This window comes from Engystomops pustulosus, chromosome 2 (genome assembly GCF_040894005.1).
Source record: "Engystomops pustulosus chromosome 2, aEngPut4.maternal, whole genome shotgun sequence".
Taxonomy (NCBI): domain Eukaryota; kingdom Metazoa; phylum Chordata; class Amphibia; order Anura; family Leptodactylidae; genus Engystomops; species Engystomops pustulosus.
The window spans coordinates 105,159,727-105,185,326 of record NC_092412.1 but is presented as its reverse complement, the minus strand read 5'-3'; the positions used below and the strand labels follow the sequence as shown (position 1 = coordinate 105,185,326).

Genomic DNA, 25,600 nt, shown 5'->3' with positions numbered 1-25,600 from the left:
TTATATTCTAAAAGGACTGCCATCCCCTCCCGCTGGAGGTTCTAGGTGCCCCCACCTCGAATAAAATTTGCATAATGTGAATGGTAGAGCTCTAGGATTATTTTGATGCATTTACTAAACTGTGGGATGGCTTTGCTGTTTTTTTGGCTCTAGGACAGTGGTTCTCAACCTTTGTAATGCTGTGACCCCGCAATACAGTTACTCATGTTGTGGTGACCCCAAACCATGCGATTTACAGTAAAAAACAATAAAATTGTGGCTCCAAAGGCTTTAGGCGACCCCTGTGTTTTGGTCGTTCGACCCCTGCTGGGGTCACGAAACACAGGTTGAGAACCACTGCTCTAGGACACTTGTCCAGTTGGATAATGGTGGTGTATAGGACTTGGGGTGATGCAGGGCTGTTTCTACCATAGGAAAGGATGTGTCACCCAGGTGCGTGATGATATCATCACGCTGCTGGAGTCCACAGAATATCGGAGGTGGCGACAATGGGTGTTGGACGATGACAAGGACTTGTGGGAACGTGGGAGAGTTGAGTGATCTTATTATTTAATCTAAAAGAAGGAGGCATAGTATATAAAAGAGGGAGACAGTATTTAATAGAAGGGGCAAAGTATATATCTAATATAGGGAGTATAGTATTATAGGGGGTATAGTATTTAACAGAGGGTACATATACATCTAGTAGAGAGGCTGTAATATAAATATAATAAAGGGGACACAGAATGAATTTAAATTTAAAGCCATTTGGTAAACTATGTATATATAATATATATACACTCACTGGCCACTTTATTAGGTACACCATGCTAGTAACGGGTTGGACCCCCTTTTGCCTTCAGAACTGCCTCAATTCTTTGTGGCATAGATTCAACAAGGTGCTGGAAGCATTCCTCAGAGATTTTGGTCCATATTGACATGATGGCATCACACAGTTGCCGCAGATTTGTCGGCTGCACATCCATGATGCGAATCTCCCGTTCCACCACATCCCAAAGATGCTCTATTGGATTGAGATCTGGTGACTGTGGAGGCCATTTGAGTACAGTGAACTCATTGTCATGTTCAAGAAACCAGTCTGAGATGATTCCAGCTTTATGACATGGCGCATTATCCTGCTGAAAGTAGCCATCAGATGTTGGGTACATTGTGGTCATAAAGGGATGGACATGGTCCGCAACAATACTCAGGTAGGCTGTGACGTTGCAACGATGCTCAATTGGTACCAAGGGGCCCAAAGAGTGCCAAGAAAATATTCCCCACACCATGACACCACCACCACCAGCCTGAACTGTTGATACAAGGCAGGATGGATCCATGCTTTCATGTTGTTGACGCCAAATTCTGACCCTACCATCCGAATGTCGCAGCAGAAATCGAGACTCATCAGACCAGGCAACTTTTTTCCAATCTTCTACTGTCCAATTTTGATGAGCTTGTGCAAATTGTAGCCTCAGTTTCATGTTCTTAGCTGAAAGGAGTGGCACCCGGTATGGTCTGCTGCTGCTGTAGCCCATCTGCCTCAAAGTTCGACGTACTGTGCGTTCAGAGATGCTCTTCTGCCTACCTTGGTTGTAACGGGTGGCGATTTGAGTCACTGTTGCCTTTCTATCAGCTCGAACCAGTCTGCCCATTCTCCTCTGACCTCTGGCATCAACAAGGCATTTCCACCCACAGAACTGCCGCTCACTGGATGTTTTTTCTTTTTCGGACCATTCTCTGTAAACCCTAGAAATGGTTGTGAGTGAAAATCCCAGTAGATCAGCAGTTTCTGAAATACTCAGACCAGCCCTTCTGGCACCAACAACCATGCCACGTTCAAAGGCACTCAAATCACCTTTCTTCCCCATACTGATGCTCGGTTTGAACTGCAGGAGATTGTCTTGACCATGTCTACATGCCGCCATGTGATTGGCTGATTAGAAATCAAGTGTTAACGAGCAGTTGGACAGGTGTACCTAATAAAGTGGCCGGTGAGTGTATATATATATAGATAAATGTCAGGCACCAGGGGTAGTGGACCACCATCGACGATGATATAAGCCAACGTAAGCACTGGGTCCTGGGTTCAAATCCCACCCGGGTCAACATCTGCAAAGAGTTTGTATATTTTCTCCATGTTTGCGGGGTTTCCTCTGGGTACTCCGGTTTCCTCCCACACTCCAAAAAAAACCATACTGCTAGGTTGTTTAGATTGTGAGCCCCATGGTTTCTGCAGCGCTGCGTAATCTGTGTGTGCTATATAAAGAATTATTATTATTACCCAGTTTTCACCAGAGCCCACCGCCAAGCAGGTTGGACTTGTTGGCGGCGTGGTACCACCAGGTCGTTCCACAGGCGTGACTTTGTCCGTGGTGGCGGCCAAGGTGAGGTACAGAGATATTGAGCAGAATCGTAGTCGGGGATAGGCAGAAGGTTGGGCAGGCAGCAGAAGGAACAGGGGTAACTGCGGGAATTCAGAACAAGAGCACAGGGCATCAGGAACAAAGCTTTCTCAAGGCACAAAATCTTCTGAAGCCTGCCGACCGCCAGACCAGGAACAGGAGCGAGGGCGGGTAAGTTGGAGCTGCATGGCGCTGGGACACAGACAGGAACACGGGTGAGCCCGCAACCCGAGACATAGGTCGCGGTTATATATAGTGACCGGGAATTGGTCCTGGTTCTGTGTTTCTCTACAAAGCTGGGTTCTAGGAATGTATTTATATTTTGAGCTCCTTTATGATGGTGTGTTTATGTACTAAGCTTTGTTCTGGTTATGTATTTATGTACTTCTCCATTATTATAAATAATAATGGCTCATTAAGTTGGAAGTACCATATTTTTTGGTCTATAAGACGCACTTTTTAGCAAGAAAAAAATCTTGCTAAAAATGCCTGTATCTTATAGACCGAAGGTCAGGAGGATCCAGCACTGCCAGACCCTCCTGACCGCTGTAAGGGATATCGGGTGATGTCCTGATAATGAGCTGCAACCGATCTCCCAGAGAGGAGCCTTCGGACTGCTCTCCCCTCTCCCGGGTGACCAACAGGACCTGACTGATCACATGCTTCTTACATCACCACATACTGCTGAGAATGGGGACATGCTGCGCTGGGACAGGGTTAGAGGAAGAGGGGAAGGGTTCTGTGTGTGTATAGCAGAGCTGTGTGTGTCGTCATGTGTATAGTAGAGCTGTCTGTGTAACTGTATGGATGAACTAGAGCTGTGTGTTTAAATGTATGGATGAAGCAGAGCTGGGTGTGTAAATGTATGGATGAAGCAGAGCTGTGTGTGTTAATGTATGGATGAAGTAGAGCTGTCTGTGTAAATGTATGGATGTAGCAGGGCTGTGTGTGCTGTGCCTTAGTGCGACCAACAGGGATATTTTAATTGGTGTAAAATATATTTTTCCTTTTTTGGAAGCCTAAATCTGGGGTGCGTCTTATAGTCCGATTAAAAAAAAAGGATACATGAATAGGACAGTTAAAGACATTGGGGAGATTTATCAGTACTTCTAGTTTTCTGGCCTAGAAGCACTAAAATATTCACAATTACTACTTGCACACCCTCTAAAGCCTGCAAACATTCACTTCCGGAAGTTTTGCAGGTTTTTACACAAAACTATGCTTGTTTTTACACAAAAGTTAGGCCTGGCACAGTCTTGACTGGTGGTGCAGTAGCCCGGCAATTACATCAAGAGGTCTAAGCATCTTGATGTAACTACTGCGGTGAGTGGGCAGCTCCATTATCATACACTGTGAGCATGGATCGCCGGCTATGATAAATGTCCCCCATTTTTTCCATGTGATACTTTAGGATACACTCAGTCCATACCAAGAACTATGGAGTAATCTTAATCTAAAAACAATTGTTTGCCTCACTGATTGATTATTGGTCTTGTTGGTACAGATACATGGGGAAGCTATTTGCTATACACATGGCATATGCCTACATGAGGATAAAACTGTCAGTACCCACAGTAATTCTCTATAGTATATTCAGGAAGATTGACTAAAGTTTGGTCATTGCTGTCAAACTATTGACTGCTTCTTTTGACACAAAAATATAAAACAAATATTGACTATGTACTACCACCAGGTGGCATACTACGCAACACAAGAAGCACAAAAATATTTCTTTAACTCATACTGTATGGCTTAAACCATAAATATACATTTATGCTTTTTGATTTCATGTATTGTTATATAATTCGATGCCAATTGTAAGCTCCATACATAGAATGTATTGCATGTACTGCAGCCACGACTTAACCTAACTTTTCACGCCTATGGGAACCTTTTATCAGGTAGAAATGTCAAATCCTGATGACAGGTAACCTTTAAGGATTCACTCTGGAATTTTCATGTTCCTCATACTGGCCATCTTCTTTGAGAGAACTTTCAATTTTGGTAAATGGTATAGTGTAGCTAACAGGAAAGCATTACCTACACTAATTTCATTTTGTAGGATTATCTGATGAAAATATCACCAGTGATCATTGGATGACTATTATTAAGTTTTATTAAGTCACATCTCAGGTTTGTGGACACCATTATTTTTAGGTGATTGTGTATTGTAAACTGTTAAAGGAGACCTGTCATCACGAAGGGCATTTGTCAGTGATGACAGGTACCAAAAGGGCATGTAATGCTCAATATTAATCATGTTTTGATTATTCCTTAAATCATTTTACTTCTATACAATCCTTCAGCTGGTTCTAGAGCCCGCGTCCCCTGCAGCCTGTATGTGTATGAGATACAACTGCTCCAGGATGCAGCCATGTCTATGGGAGAAGAGAGTATGTCAGGTTCTTGTCTGTTTTTCTATCTGACATCTAGCTGATGACTGTCTCTCTCACAGGCAGCAGATAAGGCAGAAGCACTAGCAATGCCTTACTGTACATTACAGAGACATGAGCAGGGGGAGGAGAGGGGGAACGGGCCACATCACTTTCTCCATGTGCCCAGCCTCATTTACATAATAAAAAGATGATTTTACAATGATTAATGCATGAATTGACTAGATAAAGGCTGGAATGGAATCCTTGTGGGATTATCTACCTGCTCCAAAATTCCATTGATGGCTAATAATCAATATGTGAAATCAATGCATTGCAGATATACAACCAATTTGTCTAATAGATCGAATGGTCTACCTTGCCTCAATGGTAAGGTCTTGCTCACTTGAGCTTTCACAGAAAATAAGTATATGAGCAGATTTATTACTAGGCGTGTTTTGGAACTCATTTACACTTGTGAAATTTTGCCATTCATTGTGGAATTTGTGCAGAATGTCTTCAAATGGTGAACACCAATTGAAGATTTTACTGAATAACACTAACTCAACCTACAAGAGTTCCTCTTCCTTCTTAAGTTTACAAGTTTGTATCAAAATGTTGCATGAGATGTTAAGAAATGTTTGATTTCTTAAAGTGAACCTGCCCTTGTCTGCATTCTGAACCGATTCAGTAGTTTATAATAGATTATTTCACATTTCCTGGCTCCCTGTCAGCAGCATGTGATGAGTTCCAGGAGAGGGGCAACTACAATGGGACTCATTTACTAAGGGTCCGTGGATCACGATTCTGTCGGGTTTCCTGAATATGTCCTTTTTGCGCCGAAGCAACACATGCAGGAAATTGGACGCACGATCTTCGCGGCAGACCCGAATACTCGTCAGACAACGCACCGCGGAATCGCAACAGGACCGGGTGAGTAAATCTGGGGAGGGAATTGGATGAGTGTGGAGGAGATTGACACGGGTACACACAGCCTGCAGCTGCCCCTCCCCAGGGACTCACCACATGCTACTGACAGGGAGCCATGTAATGTGAAATAAACTATTATAAACTAAACATATAATTCAAAATGCTGACAAAGGTATTTTTAAAAATCAGCATAGCATAAACAACAGCATTGCAACCTGTCACCAGCTAAAAATGACATTCCTGGAGACAGTTTTGCTTTATGGCAGCTCACTGCACAAGTGCTGAGGTAGCAGCGGGCTGGGTGAGACTGTAACAGCCTCTAAAGCCAGATTAAAGATGGGACAAGGGTAGCCCCTCAGGCTCATTATTATTATTGTAAAACTTGATTTTAGAAGGAAGGAGGCCATGGATAACTGATATAAGAAGATTACCACAGTCACTGTGCCTGGATCTATGAGTAAGGGTCAAGGGTTTATCATGCTTGACTTTGATGATAGATTTCCTTTAAATGGCTAGTCTTGATGTGTATCAGTTTGCTCCATTAACCCCTTAATGACCGCCCTATCGGGATTCTACGGCGGTCATTAAGGGTACTTCTTCTGATGCGACGCCTTTCTACGGCGGCGCATCAGAAGAAGATTTCGGGACATCGGGTTATTATAGTGCCGGTGTCGGGCTGTGATATTACAGCCCAGACCCGGCACTAACACCCGGGATCGGAAAAACTCCGATCCCGGGTGTTTAACCCCTTGCACGCCGCGGTCAAGCATGACCGCGGCGTGCAAGTGTGTCCCCCGTGGATCGGACCCCCCCGGTGTGCTTACCGGGGGATCCGATCCCTCCTGCCGCTGCCCCGGGTTCCGACGAGTGACCCGGGGCTGTCGGCTCCTCTTCTCACCGGGTCCTGCCTTCCTGGCAGGACCCGGCTGTAAGTAACTGAGCATGCGCGGCATGCTCAGTTACTTACACTATACACTGCAATACAAGTGTATTGCAGTGTAAAGGCTTGAATAAGCGATCGGATGATCGCTTATTCAAGCCAAGAAGTAGAAAATGTAAAAAAGTAAAAAAAAAAAAATTAAATCTTTTTATAATATAATTAAATAAATAAATAAAATAAAAGTCCCATAATCTCCCCAGTAACACATAAAATGCAAATAAAGTATATAAAACACAAAACACGTACATATTTGGTATCACCGCGTCCGTATTAATCTGTACAATAAATCTAAATCAATATTGAACCCGCTCGGTGAACTACGTAAAAAAAAAACTCGAAAAACTTCCCATAATATACAATTTTTCATCAAACACCATCACAAAAAATGTTCTAAAAAGTGATCAAAAAAAGTTACGGTACCTAATATGATACGACTGAAAAGAACAACTGTTTTCGCAAAAAATAAGCCCTCAACCAGATCTGACAACAGAAAAATACAGAAGTTATGGCCCTGAAAAGTTGTCAATAGTAAAAACAATGCGATTTTCTCCAATATTGGTTTTGCTCAGGAAAATTGAGCAAAATAAGAAAAACTATATAAATGAGGTATCACCGCGTCCGTATTAATCTGTACAATATATCTAAATCAATATTGAACCCGCTCGGTGAACTACGGAAAAAAAAAACTCGAAAAACTTCCCATAATATACAATTTTTCATCAAACACCATCACAAAAAATGTTCTAAAAAGTGATCAAAAAAAGTTACGGTACCTAATATGATACGACTGAAAAGAACAACTGTTTTCGCAAAAAATAAGCCCTCAACCAGATCTGACAACAGAAAAATACAGAAGTTATGGCCCTGAAAACTTGTCAATAGTAAAAACAATGCGATTTTCTCCAATATTGGTTTTGCTCAGGAAAATTGAGCAAAATAAGAAAAACTATATAAATGAGGTATCACCGCGTCCGTATTAATCTGTACAATATATCTAAATCAATATTGAACCCGCTCGGTGAACTACGTAAAAAAAAAACTCGAAAAACTTCCCATAATATACAATTTTTCATCAAACACCATCACAAAAAATGTTCTAAAAAGTGATCAAAAAAAGTTACGGTAACTAATATGATACGACTGAAAAGAACAACTGTTTTCGCAAAAAATAAGCCCTCAACCAGATCTGACAACAGAAAAATACAGAAGTTATGGCCCTGAAAACTTGTCAATAGTAAAAACAATGCGATTTTCTCCAATATTGGTTTTGCTCAGGAAAATTGAGCAAAATAAGAAAAACTATATAAATGAGGTATCACCGCAATCGTAGTGAACCAGAGAATAAAGATAAAATATTATTTTTACGTTACGGTGAGCGGGGGATGCTCACAATCCAAAATAAAAATTGATGATTTTGTTTGTGTCCCCCTTGAAATAGTTAATAAAATCTCATGAATAAGCTTTAGACTCCCAAAATAAATTATTTATACATTGTATCTCATCCCATAAAAAATAAGCCCTCATATGATCGCATTACCAAAAAAAATAAAAATTTATAGGTCGTACAATGTGACAATACAAATCTGCTGTGGACGGCGCCTCCATTCATTCTATGCTCGGCCGTGCGCCCGTACAGCAGTTTACCACCACATATGGGGTATCAGTAAACTCGGGAGGAATTGGGCATCAAGCGTTGCAGTGCGTTTCATCATTTAATTTATTCTGAAAATGTCAGTTTTGGCCTAAATGAATGTATTTCCAAAAAAATTCCATAGTTTCTAAATCGCAGGTCCATATTTTTTAACCCATGTGAAACACTTAAAGGGTTAATGAACTTAATAGAAGTTGTTTTACATATGTTGAGGGGTGAAGTTTCTATAGTGGGGTAATTTATGAGGTTTTACTATTATTTAGGCCTCTCAAAGTCACTTGGAAGCCGAGTTGTCCCTCAAAATGTGAGTTATGGCAATTTTCATGAAAATAAGAAAAATCGCACCTAAAGTTCTGCGCCTCATAACATCCTAGAAAAGTGACCGGAAGCATAAATTATCATCCCAACATAAAGCAGATATTCTGTAAATGTTAATTATCAAACTTTTTGGGTAGTTTTACTTCCTGTCTGGAAACCAGAACATTTCAAACTTGGAAAATGAAGAATTTTTACAAACTTTTGCCAAATTTTCACTTTTTTTCAGAACGAAACGCAAAACTTATCACTTAAATTTTATAACTAACATGAAGTACAATGTGTCACGAGAAAACATTCTCAAAATCACCAGGATATGTTAAAGCGTTCCAAAGTTATAACCAATTATCGTGAGACATGTCAGATTTGAAAAATCGAGTCTGGTCATTGAGCTGAAAACTAGTGTCGGTGATAAGGGGTTAATCATCCATTTTCATACTGAGCATGCTCTGATTTTACATTCCAGAGTTTCAATGCAACTTCTAGTGGACCAAGCTGGGAAATGGATGGTTATAAAATAAAAAACGGAAACTAATTGACACTCTGGGGGATATTTATCAGGACCTCTGTGCACCGCCAGTGGCGCAGAGGCCCTGAAATAATCGCAAATGCTAGCTTATTGCTAGCTTTTGCGATTATTTTCCCCAATCCGCCACCTTCACGCCAGTGGGGCATGAAAAGGGGGGCGCGGCCGAGCGGGGGGGGGGGCACGGCCGGAAGGGAGTGGGCCGTTACTGTCCCTGCGCATTCGCTGCTGCCGGTGACTTTTCATACGCAGAAGCCTCTTGATGTATTGGGCTGCGAATTTGCAGCGGTGGGGCGATCATACGCTGGCGCACGAGCACCAGCGTATGATAAATATCCCCCTCTGAGTGCGTTCACACATTCAGTTTTTCAGATGCAGTTTTTTTCACTAGGAATGAAAAAAGAGGAGGAGCAGCTACCCTCCATGATATTTCTCAACAGTAGGTATCTGTTTTCTTTTAATTCAAAACTCTGGGTGCTGGTTACTGATTGCATGTGTTTCAGTGGAAACACATATTCCATTGGGCCGAGCATTTGTGTTGAATGCAGGTTCAGGGTGTCTCGGAAGTAATGCAACTGTAACATACTTGGACATTGAGCAAACACATTCAGTGTATGCTCAGCAGAGGCGCCATACAGGTGCATCTATGTCCAGTAGCTTCTAGTGGCCTCAACTGCACCATCCAGCAGAAAGCAGGATAATATAGTGCAGACTGCCATCCAATATTTCTTGTTGAATGCAATATATACTGGGCAGGTGGAAGCAAAACGGATGCTTCCAATTGAATGTATAAATCTATGCACATGTTCAGCGTGTACGTCTGGATTTTTTTTTTGGCAGAGGAGGTATGAATTCAACCCTTGGCCTCAAGTACATGTAAAGATTTTTGGGCTGCGTGCCATCTGCAAAAATGGATCCTGGAACATAGTACCATAGAGTATAATGTAAAATATGGCTCTCTAAAAGAGTGCCAAATATATCCCTCCACTCCATATGCAATCCGTATATATATAGATATTTAACCCCTTAACGCTCTGCGCCGTAGCTCTACGGCGCAGAGGTATAAGGGATGTATGAAGAGGGCTCACGGGCTGAGTCCTCTTCATACAGAGGTGGGGGTTTTTGCATTTTGCACAAAACCCCCACCGCTAATAACCGCGGTCGGTGCTTGCACCGATTGCGGCTATTAACCCTCTAAACGCCGCCCGCAAAGTCGCGGGCGGCGTTTAAAAGACGGCGGCGCGCGGGCGCCGCCATCTTTTTTTCGATCGCCACGCCCCCGAACGTCATCGGGGGGCGGCGATCGGTTACCATGGTAGCCTCGGGTCTTCTTTTGACACGAGGCTACATGGTTTATGCAGGTTCGTTACAATGAGCCAGTGGCTCATTGTAATGTATGACCTGCAAAAATGCCATATATTGCAATACTGTAGTATTGCAGTATATGGTAGGAGCGATCTGACCATCTAGGGTTAATGTACCCTAGATGGTCTAAAAAATAGTGAAAAAAAAAAGAAAAAAAAAGTTTAAAAAATAAAAAAAATTTATAAAATATTAAAAGTTCAAATCACCCCCCTTTCCCTAGAACGGATATAAAACATAACAAACAGTAAAAATCACAGACATATTAGGTATCGCCGCGTCCCAAAATGCCCGATCTATCAAAATATAAAAACGGTTACGGCCGGTGGTGACCTCCGAGGCGGGAAATGGCGCCCAAATGTCCGAAATGCGACTTTTACACCTTTTTACATAACATAAAAAATGAAATAAAAAATGATCAAAATGTCGCACAGACCTCAAAATGGTAGCAATGAAAACGTCGCCTCATTTCGCAAAAAATGACCCCTCACACATTTCCGTGCGCCAAAGTATGAAAAAGTTATTAGCGTCAGAAGATGGCAAAAAATTTTTTTTCTTTTTTGTACACATTCGTTTAATTTTTGAAAATGTATTAAAACACAATAAAACCTATATAAATTTGGTATCACCGCGATCGCACCGAACCAAAGAATAAAGTAGGCGTGTTATTTGGAGCGAAGAGTGAAAGTCGTAAAAACTGAGCCCACAAGAACGTGACGCACGTGCGGTTTTTTTTCAATTTTTCCACATTTGGAATTTTTTTTCAGCTTCGCAGTACACGGCATGTTAAAATAAATAACATTACGGGAAAGTAAAATTTGTTACGCACAAAATAAGCCCTCACACAGGTCTGTACACGTAAAAATGAAAAAGTTATGGATTTTTGAAGTTGGAGAGCGAGAAATTAGCCGAAAAACCCTCCGTCCTTAAGGGGTTAATATATGGTCCACATGTATAGAACATGTCCTATTCTTTTCTAGATCTGAACCTGTTCAGTCCCATAAAAGTCTATGGCACACACAAGTTCTGAGCAGGTGGATACAGATCACATACGGTTGCATACCAGTGTCTTATGGTTCGTAAATACTGAAAGGGAAAAATCCGGATGTGTGCATGAGGTCCAGAGATAACCCCTAGGAACTGGTATATGTATTATTCTCCAGAATAAATTAGAGGTATATCATAAATAAAAAAGGATCCTCCTGTTATGAGGAAACTGGAAGAAATGCGTTGAGTCTTGTGATGTGCAGAGGAGAAGGGATCGTCCTTCCGGCAGGGGCAGCCTTTCCCTGCGGCTGGAGCCCTCCAGATGCGGCCAGCCCAGGATGGGAAGAGAGCTCCGTATAGGGCTGGCTGGGGATGAACTTCCTCTCTGGATGCCGGAACTGTATGTGTAGTGTGTACAGGGACAACACAGATCCGGCAGGCGCCGTGCATGTCAGGCAGTGCGGGTAGGTGTGCGGGGTGTCTCTGGAGGAGGCCTGATTGTAGCTGATGCTGACGGCTCTCTGTCCCCCCTGACAGCAGGACATGAGGCGGGAGTAGCAGCCGCACACACAAGATGTGGCTGAAGCCGGAGGAGGTTCTGCTGAAGAACGCGCTGCGGTTATGGGTCACCCACAAGTCCAACCAGTACTTCATCCTGCAGCGGCGCCGCGGACATGGGGACGGCGCGGCCAAGTTCACCGGTGAGTGCATAGCCAGGCCATAGACTGCAGGCCCACCTGCTCCGGCTTCTGGGCCATTATTATTATTATTATTGATGATCTTTCTATTGTTGTGTAGCAAGCTTTTCATTTGTTTACTACCACACTCTCTCTTTTTGGAAAAATGGACAGGGGCCATATGGGGATGCCCTAGCCCACAGATTATAGCAGGACCTGGCGTAGATGTAATTCAGTCAGACAAATTTGGGCCATAATTCCAGCATGACTTACACCAGTCTTAACACATGTGTAAGGAGGGGCGCCAAACTATTTACCTACGTGTAAGGCATCTATTGTAAACGAGAAAGTGATCAAAAATATTAAATTGTAAATGAAGAGACTACTGCAGAATGGAAAAAGATCAGTAAGGTGCCTAATGTTTTATTTAAAGAAATGGCGCAACCAGATTTTATCCCATTAAACTACTAGCACCCGGGTTGTGTATGGGATGACCTTTCTAGGATCCCCTATTATATGTGATAGCTCCTCCAAAGACATATAAAAATGAGCAGATACCTGAAATTAGTCAAGTTTAGAGGCTGCAGGGGAATTGCCACTTCAGCCGCCTCTATTTTTGATTCTATAGAATCTAGTAACATGCTTTTTGTATTCTTTTATCTGTCCTCTTATTTTGTCTTATCTTTCAGATCTTATCACCTGTTTCTTTAAAAGTGACAACAAGTTATAACCTATCAATAGGACAGGGTCTAATATGCTGATTTGGGTACCCCCAGGGAACACGAGAATATGTACCCATGTGTCCATTTGTAACCCACATGAATAGAGCAGCCACCTGCTGTATTTGTTTATAACGCTGACAGATAGATGGTACAAAGGATCCCTATTCTTCTGATCCCACCACTGAGACCCCCACCCATCAGCAAGTTATCCCCTGTCCTGTGGATAAGGTACTAACTTGGTGTCCCCGGACAAGCCCTTTAACTACCTGTATCTAACTGAACCACAAGCCTGATGCGATTTGAAAGATGAAATTCTTATCTGTAATACGACGCTTTCTGAAGTGACACTTGCGTATCCTGCAGCCTCTAAAAGTAATTCATCTTGGGTAAAATATGACTGTTCTCTGCACATTTTCACAAAACTTTGGAAGAGCGGACGCTGCCTGCAGGTTACACTGCATTGTTATAGTAACAGGTCCCCTTGTAGTCACTGGGAGCCATTTGTCAGGAATTGTAGGTCAGGTTTTTGGTGTACAAGTCCTGAAATAATCACAATTATTTGCAAACTGACAGCAATTGCAATTATTTTCTCTTTCATGCCACCTCCACTCGTGGTGGCATAGGATAAAGGTCTGCAACACATTTTTAAACCTTGGAGGAGTCTTTTTGTTTGGTCAATTTTGGAATCTATGATTTAACTTGCTTTGCTCATTTTGAGCTGCATGCTCATAATTTTTATAAATTGTGTTTAGCATATCTTTTGTGTATTCTATGTTGCCTATGTTGTGTTACTACGGTAGTTGCCTGCTTTGTTTTTATAAGAAACATTTCGTTCTCATCCTGGCAAGTACTTTCTATAAGGGATATCTCTGTGTCACATGTGTCTGATGGCACTGTAGGGGTTTCTTCCCTCTCTTATTCTAGGAGCTCTATATAAAGCCTTTGTCTCTGTTCCTTCATCTTTTACCCCATATTTTGAATTGTCTTTGATCTTGTGATGGTTCTGACATAAATTCCCTTGTAAATGGTTCAATAGACTTTAATTAGTGAATAATAGAGGTGGTTTATGACAGTCCATTAGCCTATTATTGCTTTGGTGTGTGTAGTCATCTGTGTGCTTTAACTTAGTTCCAATCTTCTTTTATGTGTATATATCAGAATAATGTCCTGTTACTGCTGACCTCACAGTATTAGCTCTGTTTTCTTACATTAAGCATCATTGCCCTGCAGCTTGAGATTTTAATCATATTAGAAAAATGCCATACAAGACCAGTTCTAAACGTATGCACACCCAGGCTACAGCTGTGTGCCGACTACAGGAGGGATAAGAGCTGTTCATCGCTCCTTTCTCCATAGGGAGAAGTCTGACACTGTGGCCAATACGTCCATCAAAATGGATGGACGTATCGGCCATTGAAATACATGGGGCCATATACTACCTGTAGCACAATGGTATGGCATTTGTAGCATACAGTCGTTTTTACGTGTTCAGCCTAAGAAGTATGAGAAAGGTAAGGTAGATACACATCAAGAACATCACATTTTTAGTAGGGTCTATTTCAAGGATGTAACTAGGAAAAACTGGAAATAAAGGTATGGAATCCAGAACTCTTTACCACACTCGGAGACGGTCCAATATCAAAATCTTCCTTTATTCAATAAAATTCATGCAGACAAGTACAGCCAATATAAGGATCAACGCGTTTCGACGCGATGTGTCTTGATCATGATCTCTTTAATAAGGTAAGACTGGGCCCTGTTAACTAATGCGCAGAACAGAGAACAAAAAAAATCCCTTGGATCAATCCCAATCTGCCTTTGTGCCCTCATACAGTACAAGGGTGCATTTACACGCGGTATGCCCGCCGTGTGCTGGAGAGGAGGAGGAGATGGCTCCTCCTCCCTCCATAGAAAACAGCGGCACATGGCCGCACACTCATAGAGAGATAGACCATGCTCTATCTTTTTGAGGTGTGCAGCCCGGATAGGTGCCACACATGTGTGGCACCGTATCACCGCCGTGCCGCTATTGCCATCTATGGGGGCGTACATGATGCAGCAAATTTGCGTCCGCATGTATGTCCCCGCAGACGGCCATGTGAATGAACCCTTATAGTGCCTTCCCATGAGTCCTCCACACATCATTATGTCTCCTATGGTATTCCCACACTGTATTACTCACAGTGAAAGGGCATTTTTTTTGGTATCCCATGTTGCTGCAGGCGAGCCCCCCACTGCATAACTCCTAATAGTATAATATCCAACTATTCCCCCCTACACAGTATAATCCTTCATATACAATATGTTGTTCCTGAGTCCTGATATACAGTAAAATGTACCAGTATCAGAAGCCCTAAAACTGTTTTAAAAAAACAGAGAAAAGTGTCTTAATAAAATAAGAATCCTCATTAATCCCATAATGACAAGGACTGAAAAGGCTTTATTGAGCCCTGTGGGGCAGATATAATGCCTTTGGATCTGGTGATTACTTGACCACTGCCGGCTCCTATATGTACTGCATAGCACAACTTCAGCTCTATGCAGTGAGGAAACAATGTAGAAGCTTCTACCTTTTTCCTAGGGTCTTTTGCGGTCTCTGACAGGCGGAGAACTGCACCGAGGTTGCCACAGGCTTGGGATCCGCAGCGCCTATTGTCAAAAGCTTTTTTCAACACTTTCCTGCGTGGTGCAGTTTGATCTTCGTGTATGCTGCTAGAGAACTGGGCCGCTTAATTAAAATGTTATTTAGCAAAGCGTAATTTGGACATTCTATGTTTGAGACCAGTTCATGGTTTTTGCTTTGTGGTTAACCCTCTGTATTTGCTCCCATGAAGTCATCTTTCTATGATAGACTTGGATAGACCCTAGAGACAGTTCTTTGCTCGGATAGATGTTGTGAAGGGTTTCTCTTCACCATGGTAAGGATACTGCTATCATCCACCGCTGTTGTCCTTTGTGGACGTCCAGGCCTATTTGAGTTCCTGAGCTCACCAGTGCTTTCCTTTTTTCCCCAAATATACCATGCTATTGATTTGCTAATAGAGATGAGCGAGCACTAAAATGCTCGGGTGCTCGTTATTCGGTACGAACTTTTCCCGATGCTCGAGTGCTCGTACCGAATAACGAGCCCCATTAAAGTCAATGGGAGACCCGAGCATTTTTTCACTAACACAACACATTAAAAGAACAGTAAATAATAACACATTCCACATGTTTCCAGATGTTTTAATTGTAAGAATACATTAAAAAAACACTATTCTTCACTTTATAGGTGTTCGCGCGTGTCTCCCGCTAAGTTAGGAGATGTGCGCCGAACATCTGGATGTGAAGAATAGTGTTCTTTCAATGTGTTCTGCAATTAAATGGTCCTGTGTTCACTGTTTTCACTGTTTTAACTGTTTTTATTCTATTCTTCACTTTGCAGATGTTAGCACAAGTCTTCCGATAATGTCGGAGATGTGCGCGCACATCAACAATGTGAAGAATAGTGTTATTTGAATGTGTTCTGCACTTAAATGCTCTTGTTTTCACAGTTTGCACTATTTTTATTCTATTCTTCACTTTGCAGATGTTCGCGCATGTCTCCCGCTAAGTTTGGAGATACGCGCTAACATCAGCAATGTGAAGAATAGAATAAAAACAGTGAAAACACGAGCATTTAAGTGCACATTGCAGAACACATTCAAATAACACTATTCTTTACATTGCTGATGTTCGGCGCACATCTCCGAACTTAGCGGGAGACACGCGCGAACACCTGTAAAGTGAAGAATAGTGTTTTATTAATGTATTCTTACAATTACATCTGGAAACATGTGTTATGTGTTGAAGAACAGTGTAAACACTGTTCTTCTGTGTCTTTTATTAATTTAATGCTCGAACTCGAGCCGGCGAGATACTCGTCCGAGTAACGAGCCGGTCCGAGTATGCTAATACTCGACCGAGCAGTATACTCGGACGAGTATACTCGCTCATCTCTATTTGCTAAGTCATAACGTTTCCACTAGATCTCTGATGAATTTTTTTTCAGCCTATGAATGTTCCATTTCACTTCCATTGTGATCTTCTTTGACTCTATGTTGTGGGTTCATGGCTACAGCTTCCTAAAGCAAATGCTATCGACTATGGAACTCAAAAACTTTAACCTTTCTAACAGATGATGCATTAACAAGTGAATAGCTCATGTAGTCTATTAAATAACTGTACAGGTCATTGTCCAATTAGCTACATATTAAAGATCTGTCATTCTTAATCCCTTCCTCCAGTCCTAGTGTAAATGCTGAACCTTTTGTCACTATTTCTGGACCCTATACTCTTTCTATCATCTATCTAAATATATCTATCCATCCTTTTTCCTGTTTCACATTGGTTAACGTTCATGTGTAATAATATAAAGAATCAGTTGTCATAGTAAATGTCAAAACAAACCTGCAGTGAACAAAGTACAAGTACTGCTGTTATCTAAAAATCATATGTAATAAATATGAATTTGATGTCCACATACCACAGGATCTTTTTTGAGATAAAGATTATTTTTTAATATTTACAGATGCCTCCAAGCTTCCTCTTTAATAAATGGTAAATGTGTTGTTATCATGTGCAACATTGCTGAATGGAGGACCAGAATTAGGATGAATCGCTACCATGGCTCAGTATAGCTCTGGAGAGCTGGGCTCATGTTCTTTAATAGACAGGATTCACATGTGTACTTTTTTGCGAAGCAAATAATAAGTGATCTCCAGATAATACGCAAAAAGTAGCTAGTGTTGCTACATTATTTGTGCTTGTTATCTGCTACATCTGTGGTGATTTTCTCATAGCCTGACCTGGGCCGTTACTATTATCTCTATATGTTTATATGGTTGTTTTTTCAAACTATGTTCGAAGAAATGTAATGTCAATGAGCCAAGGAACACTCCAGTCTGGAGTGCCTAGTTCCTGTTATGTTCCATACAAGGATCAGGAGATGGAAAATGGTTACTGCTGTCATACGTTTAAAATTTAGCTTTTTTGTTATATATTGTATGTGCTTTAGCCTTTTTAATCTTCAGCCGGATTTTATAAAATGTTGAAGTTGTTTTTTTGCTTTTAAATTTATTATTCATGCTTTAAAACTTGGCCACGTTGTCATGGAGCACTTTATTAGGTCTTTATTAGGGTTGCTAATGGGATTTAGGGTATGCAGTGCCGAGAACGCTTATTGCCTACTAAGGATTCTGCACATGGCTCCTGGAATATTTGGCCACACCCTTATTAAATTTTTACAAGCATAAGATTAGAAATGAAATATATTTTTATTTTAAATATAAATTATTCTTTCCATTACGTCCCCCATGACGGCACCTGGAGGTTGCACCTTGACCTTTGGTAGGGACAGGAAGTTGCGAAAGATATAAGGCCCCTCCTCTGCCGCTGTTCCCCAGTGTATTCCTGTCCCTACCAAGGGTCAGGGTTGCGAGACCTCGTCTATCCCCTTGGGGGGGGGGGGGGAGGGATGAAATTAGAAACCCCCCCAGGACGGGCCGCGAGCGGGGGCTGTACCTCCCTTCCTGGCTGGACGTCTTGCGGGACGTGTCCTGGCTCCCCTCCTCCTGCGGCCTGGAGCTGAAGCCGAGGGGAGCATGGGTCTCCGGACCCTGGATGAGGTGCCCCCCGGCTTCCGGGCGCTACCTCCCACAGCTACTGCCTCCTGTACGCCGGTGCGTACTGCGCGACGGCCGTGTATCGCCGGCCGATTCGCGCATGCGCAGTACGCCCGACTTCCGGGCTGGGTCACGTGACTCTTAAAGAAGCCATCTGATTGGCTTAGAAGGTGGCGGGAAGTTTAAAAGTGCTTCCTGCTTTGTGTCAGCCTCTATACCACCAACGAGTTCACTACTGAAGCTGTGGAAAATATCCTTTACTATGGCGGACGACCTTGGTTCTTCCCCCATTGTCCCGGGTACCGTGAGTACAACCAAAAAACTTTACTTAAAAGGGATAAAAATTTGGTGTGCATTATTGTTTAGATTTTAATATAGTCTGTCTCCTTGTCCTAGGACGACTCTTCTAGACCTAAGGACAAGGAGAAGAAAGACAAAGACCCCAAAAAAGGAAAATGTGTTACTAAATCAAAAAGATGTCTTTCCTGTAACATAAGATTATCAGATTTGTATCCAAAATCACTATGCTCTGAATGCCTAGCCAGGGCCCTACAACAGGAAAAGGAGTCAATGTTAAATGAGCTTAAAGCGGCCATGCGGGAGGAATTCCAATCCTCTCTTATGATGTTTACCAATTTAAACCGACCGGTACCGGGACTGGGTCCTGAGCCAAATCCCGAACCTGAACTTGTCCAGGATCCGGATTTATATCAAGAGCCAGCTCCTAAAAAACTTAGATCCCAGGACACTGATTCGGACTATGATAAATACTCTGCGGCTCCTACCTATTCTTGGAAGGACTCGCTTGATGATGTCTCCTCGGTGTCCGAGGATAAAGGAACCTCAAAATACCTTTTTTCTAATGAGGAACTGGATAACCTCCTTAAAGCTGTACGTAATACGCTTAACGTAGAAGAGGTGGTAGAGCCAAAATCCATCCAAGACGAATTGTTTGGAGGGTTAAAATCCAAAAGGAAAAGGGTTTTCCCCATAAATCAGACCCTAAAAGATATTGTCCAGGAGGAATGGAAGAATCCTGAGGGGCGGGCAAACATCACTAAAGAGTTCAGGAACAGGTTACTCTTTGACCCCAAAGAGACAGAAACCTGGGACAGCCCCCCCAAGGTAGACATCCAAGTGTCTAAGGTGGTGAAAAAAACGGACCTGCCATTTGAGGACTCTTCCCAACTAAGAGACCCCATGGACAGAAAGGCTGATGCCCTACTCCGTAGAGTTTGGGAATCTTCCATGCTCGGCCTCAAGTCTAACATAGCTGCTACCTCGGTAGCAAGAACTCTGTTCTTTTGGTTAGGAGAATTGGAAGACCACCTTAAAACAGATGCGGACAAGGATCTCCTTCTACAAACAATACCGCTGCTGCGTTCAGCGACAGGTTTTCTTGCTGATGCTTCAGCTGAAAACATCAGACTGTCAGCAAAAGAAGGGGCTCTATCTAATTCAGTCCGTAGGGCTATTTGGCTTAGACAGTGGGGAGGGGATGTAAAATCCAAGACAAAGCTCTGCAACATCCCATTCACAGGAGACTTCATGTTCGGCGCTGAACTGGATACTCTTCTGGAAAAAGCCTCTGATAAAAAGAAAGGTTTTCCGGAAATTAAGAAACCCCAGAAAAACTATTCCTTTCGGAATCCCAAGGATCCTAAAGACTCCAGAGGCAGAGGAAAACAGGGCCGCTGGTCCTTCAACAAAGGTGGAAGAGGCCGAGGATATCTATTCTCCAACCTTCCACATCAATCAAAAAAACAGTGACTACCAGGTAGGGGGGCGTCTTCTTTTCTTTTTCCACAGATGGGAAACGATCACATCAAACAAGTGGATCCTGAGTATCATCAAATCAGGTTACCAGATAGAATTCAGCTCCCCTCCACAACAAAAATTTCTTGTCTCCAACCTAACATCTCGGAGAATGACAATACAGCTATGGAAGAATCTTCAAGAATTGTTAACAATGAAGGTAATTGTTACAGTTCCCAAAGAAGAAGAAAAGAAGGGCTTCTACTCCCCCTTATTTCTTGTGAAAAAGCCAAATGGGACCCTTCGACTTATTATAAACCTCAGGCGGCTAAACAAGAACATAAAATACAAATATTTCAAGATGGAATCAGTAAGGACAGCCACCCCACTAATTCCTCCAGGCGCACAAATGTGCACTATCGACCTAAAGGACGCCTACTATCATGTCCCCATACACAAGAATCATCAGAAATTCCTAAGATTCGCAGTGGAATCACCTCAAGGGAAGGTCTGCCACTTCCAATTCAGAGCCTTGCCCTTCGGAATTTCATCGGCCCCCAGGACCTTCACAAAGGTCATGGCAGAAGTGACGGCATTTTTGAGGAAAGAAGGAATCTCAATTATTCCATATCTGGACGACCTCCTCATAGTGGCAGACTCGACCCCGACTCTTCTCAATCACAGAGATCGGACGATACGAACCCTGCAGAATCTGGGCTGGATTATAAATTTCCAAAAGTCCCATCTAGACCCCCAGAGGGAGACAAGATTTTTAGGAGTAATGTTAGATTCCAGACGCCAAACTTCTTTTCTTCCACAAGACAAGAGAGAATCCCTTACCTCCTTCATAGACAAATTCCAGGGGAAAAAATCATGCAGCGTCCGTTCAGCCATGAGACTGCTAGGTCACTTAACAGCTTGCATAAATTGTGTATCATGGAGCCAGTTCCATGTAAGAACACTACAGGCGTGGACACTAAAAATTTGGGACAAGAACCTGGATCATTTAGACTTCAAGAAGGTCATTCCCCTGGAAGTCAAAAATTCTCTAAACTGGTGGAAATACCAACAGCATCTAGAAAAGGGAATACCATGGAATCCGACTCCAGTCCTGATCATCCAAACAGACGCCAGTTCCTCAGGATGGGGAGCTGTTCTTCCAGACCGTTACCTTCAGGGGTCATGGTCCCCTTGGATGAGAAGACAATCCTCAAACCTAAGGGAATTATCGGCAGTATGGGAAACACTAAAAAGGCTACCCAAAACCCAGGTAAAGAATATCAGGATCCTCTCAGACAATGTGACCACTGTGGCCTATCTACGTCGTCAAGGGGGCACAAGATCCTCGGACCTGATGGAGGTCACCAAGAAGATCTTCTCCTGGGCAGAAAATCACCTAGATTCCTTAACAGCGGTATTCCTAAAAGGGTCAGAGAATCAGTCAGCGGACTTCTTGAGCAGAGAAAAGATGGACCCACACGAATGGTCCCTGAACAGGGAAGTTTTTCTTTCTCTAACCCAGAAATGGGGCTCTCCATTGGTAGATCTGTTTGCCTCAAAAAAGAATACTCAAACAGAGGTATTTTTTTCCATCTCACCCAAGGACAACCCTATGGGACTGGATGCCCTAAGCCAATCATGGGGGACAAATCTAGCATATGCTTTTCCTCCATTTCCCCTAATCTCCAGAACCTTACAAAAAATTCTATCGAGTCGGACAACAGTGATCCTAGTAGCACCATTCTGGCCGAAGAAACCTTGGTTCCCACTTCTCTTGAAACTAGCAATCTCAGGACCCATCTTCCTTCCCTACAGAAGGGACCTGCTACACCAGGGCCCTCTTCTTTACCCAGACCCGAAGTTTCTGAACCTAGCGGCCTGGCTCCTGAAAGGGAATTGCTCCTAGCTAAGGGAATTTCTCACCAGGTCATACAGACCCTAATAGCAAGCAGGAAACCAATCACCAACAAAATATACTACAAGATCTGGAAAAAGTATATATCCTGGTGCGGGGACCTTTCCCCGATTCCGGGCAAACCGGATATCATTAAAATTCTGGATTTTTTACAGGATGGGTTTTCTAAAGGATTAAGACCTAACACCCTTAAGGTCCAAATTTCGGCCTTAAGCGCCTGTTTTGACTTCCCATTAGCAGAGCACAAGTGGGTGAAGATGTTCATGAAAGCAGTCTTAAGACTGCGACCTACAATCCGATCAGAGATACCAAAATGGAACTTATCACTAGTCCTAGACTCCCTTATGAAGCCTCCGTTCGAACCACTCTCGGAATGCAGCCTGAAAGACCTATCTCTCAAAACCTCCTTCCTTGTGGCCATAACATCCGCCAGGAGAATTGGAGAACTGCAGGCCCTATCCTCCAAGGAACCCTTCCTGATCATCTCGGAAGACAAGATAGTACTAAAATTAGATACGTCTTTCCTCCCAAAAGTAGTCTCAGACTTCCATAGAAGTCAGGAAATCGTTTTACCATCTTTCTGTAACAACCCAAAGAATGAGAAGGAAGCACTCTGGCATACCCTTGATGTCAGAAGAGCTGTCATAATCTATCTAGACAGAACCAAATCTTTCAGAAAGTGCAGAAACCTCTTTATTCAGTTTGGGGGAAAAAATAAAGGAGAGAAATCATCAAGTTCCACCATTGCTAGGTGGATAAAACAGACCATCTCTAAATCCTACCAGCTACAAGATGTGAGTCTCTCAAAAAACATAACAGCCCACTCTACCAGAGCTATGGCTACTTCCTGGGCAGAGAAACGGGGAGCATCCATCTCCCAGATCTGCAAGGCAGCTACGTGGTCAAGTACATCGACATTCCCAAAACATTACCGCCTGGATCTACCTTCTAGCCATGATTTGAGTTTTGGACGGAAAGTTCTCCAGGCTGTGGTCCCTCCCTAATCTATTTATCTGGTAAGTCTCCAGGTGCCGTCATGGGGGACGTAATGGAAAAAGTGAATTAGTCTCACCGGTAATTCTGTTTCCATAAGTCCACCATGACGGCTATATTTACCCTGCCCTGTGTTATTAATGATGTCTGGCTAATATCTTCTAGCTCTCTACTGGAACCCCGGTGGTTATTTGGAAGACACTGGGGAACAGCGGCAGAGGAGGGGCCTTATATCTTTCGCAACTTCCTGTCCCTACCAAAGGTCAAGGTGCAACCTCCAGGTGCCGTCATGGTGGACTTATGGAAACAGAATTACCGGTGAGACTAATTCACTTTTTTACATAGAACCAACGAATCAACCTATATTTAGGTTTTTTGGACCTGGAGTAGATTTAGTGGATTTTCTCACTTTAGCAACTTGAACTCTCAATGTTTTCTCAGACCAAACCTGGCTTCACTGGTCTAAATGCAGCATATTGGTTCATGCCCACCAGAGCATGGAAGTTTTTTTTTGGACTGCACTCGCTCATGAGCAAGCGGCCTTAAAGTGTGGTTTATGATGGAATTGCTAAAACTGCAGCCAAAGTAAAGAGTAACCTGTGTTTAACTTTCTATTCCATAAACTCATCAATTAGGCTTTCTAAGAATCACTAGTAGTATCCCTTTACTTTCAGTTGTAAGTCATCTTGATAGCGGTCAGGGAAGGTGAAATGATTTGTGCTAGTGGGACAATCGGCCGCCTTATTTTACTGACTATAGATTTCATAACAAATTGACTTTTCTAATGTGCAATAAAGATTCATTCTCTGAAAAAACTATTCATGCGTGGCAGGCTGTTCTATGGGTTCTTTTATTGCATCCAGATATTACTTGAGGCAGTGGTTTTGTGCTATTCCATTATGACTGCAGTATTCTTTATAGTATACTGAACGCACTGAACTTTAGTTTCCTTCTGATAATGTTCTGCTATCTGAATCCAGGCGTGAATCCTTCTGTGCTATGTAGTCTGGCATCATTTGGGAAAAAGTTTCCTCATAGCAGTGGGTAGGGGCTGTTTTGTTTTAGAAAAAAACAAAACAGAAAAAAAATCAGAAATATTCACCTCCACTCCTCTTGATGTTGACCCCGGCTCTGTCCTCTGTCAGCCTTGGCACGTGCGGATCACCTAGAAAAGAAACTTAGAATTAGCAGCACGGGGACAAGATGTCCGGTGTAGGGCTGCTAATTATGTACGCCCCAGTACCTCCCTCTCCTGTGACGTCACCCCCCCTCTCTCATGCACCAAGCATGGGAGAGGGAGGTGCGGAGGCGTGTATAATTAGCAGCCTGGAGCGCCGGACATCTTGTGGAATGGCGATGTCCTGCTCTGCGGACACCCTACAAATCTACTCATAGTTGCAGGAATCAACAGCCAAACTCCTAGTCTTTCTCCTGCGCGCTGCAGTGCCTCTGCATTCGGGAGGCGGCGTTCTGCGACTCTGGGCCCCTGCGGCAGTCACAGTAGCCCCCCATTCAGAATGGCAGCCCTGTTTATACATGGAATTACTGCAGACCACTGATGTGTAGACATGCAGTACTGGCATGGTAAAATGTGACTAACATCATGTGTGCTGTACTTTTACATTCAATTCTGTGTTACTTCCTTCTGTACAGCAAGGTTGTCTATGGAGTCTCAATGGATTTTCTGTGTGAACAACAACCAGTACAACACATATTCTGGATTTCTCCTGCCCCCATTGATGTATGGATGGTAGGCAGTATTAATTCCCTGGATGCTTCTTTTCCCTTGTTTCTTCAGGCCTCCTTTCTGTCACGCCTTCCTCTGTAGCTAAGCCCAGTGTATACAAAGCGCTGTCTTCCAGCCCTGATGTCTGCCTTCATGTTATTCACAGCACAGAATGAGGAAGTAACATACAGTGTTAAATTTCCTGTTGTACTTCTGCTGCTCAAATAGTGTCTAAGTCCACATTCACAACCCTGGAGCATTTATTTTGTCTATTGACAGACTGTATAAAGTGTTATAATAATAGTACAGTCTTTTTCCAACAAAAGCAACTTCTTTGTGCTTCCTAGAAGCTTCCTATATCTCAAGATTCAGTAGAACATGCAGAATAATGTTCAAAAAGGTGTATTTTTATTACAGAAGAAATGTATCTTGGTGTATTATTCACACACCAACTGCCTCATGAGCATATAGATTCAACTGGAAATAAAGTGAAGATGGCAGAATGGACAGAAATAATAAAGGTATGATGGAAAGAACAGTACTTTTCTACACAACCTGCTGCCAGGTAGTGGATTCCTGAGTTAAAATGGCATATCGCAGACCTGCTGTAAATATGGGGGAACATCATTAAATGGGTTGTCCGTGTTCACATTTGATGTGGAGGGCTGTAAAACCAAGAAAGGCGGTAAACTTGCCTCCCTCT

At 42.7% G+C, this 25,600-nt stretch overlaps 2 protein-coding genes across 6 annotated transcripts in view; one reads left to right on the top strand and one right to left on the bottom strand.

Moving 5' to 3' along the window:
- Positions 1-25,600, bottom strand: part of RPL31 (ribosomal protein L31) — a 435,376-nt gene that overhangs the window by 195,611 nt on the left and 214,165 nt on the right. The window lies entirely within an intron of this gene.
- TBC1D8 (TBC1 domain family member 8) overlaps positions 11,713-25,600 on the top strand; it is a 52,748-nt gene continuing 38,860 nt past the window's right edge. Inside the window, exons 1-2 of one of the 4 annotated variants that reach the window (XM_072135869.1) lie at positions 11,713-11,931; positions 12,008-12,168. In XM_072135869.1, coding sequence (XP_071991970.1) covers positions 12,042-12,168 — 127 coding nt within the window. In that variant the 5' untranslated portion in view covers positions 11,713-11,931; positions 12,008-12,041. The other 3 variants (XM_072135867.1, XM_072135870.1, XM_072135868.1) reach the window with 3 other exon arrangements.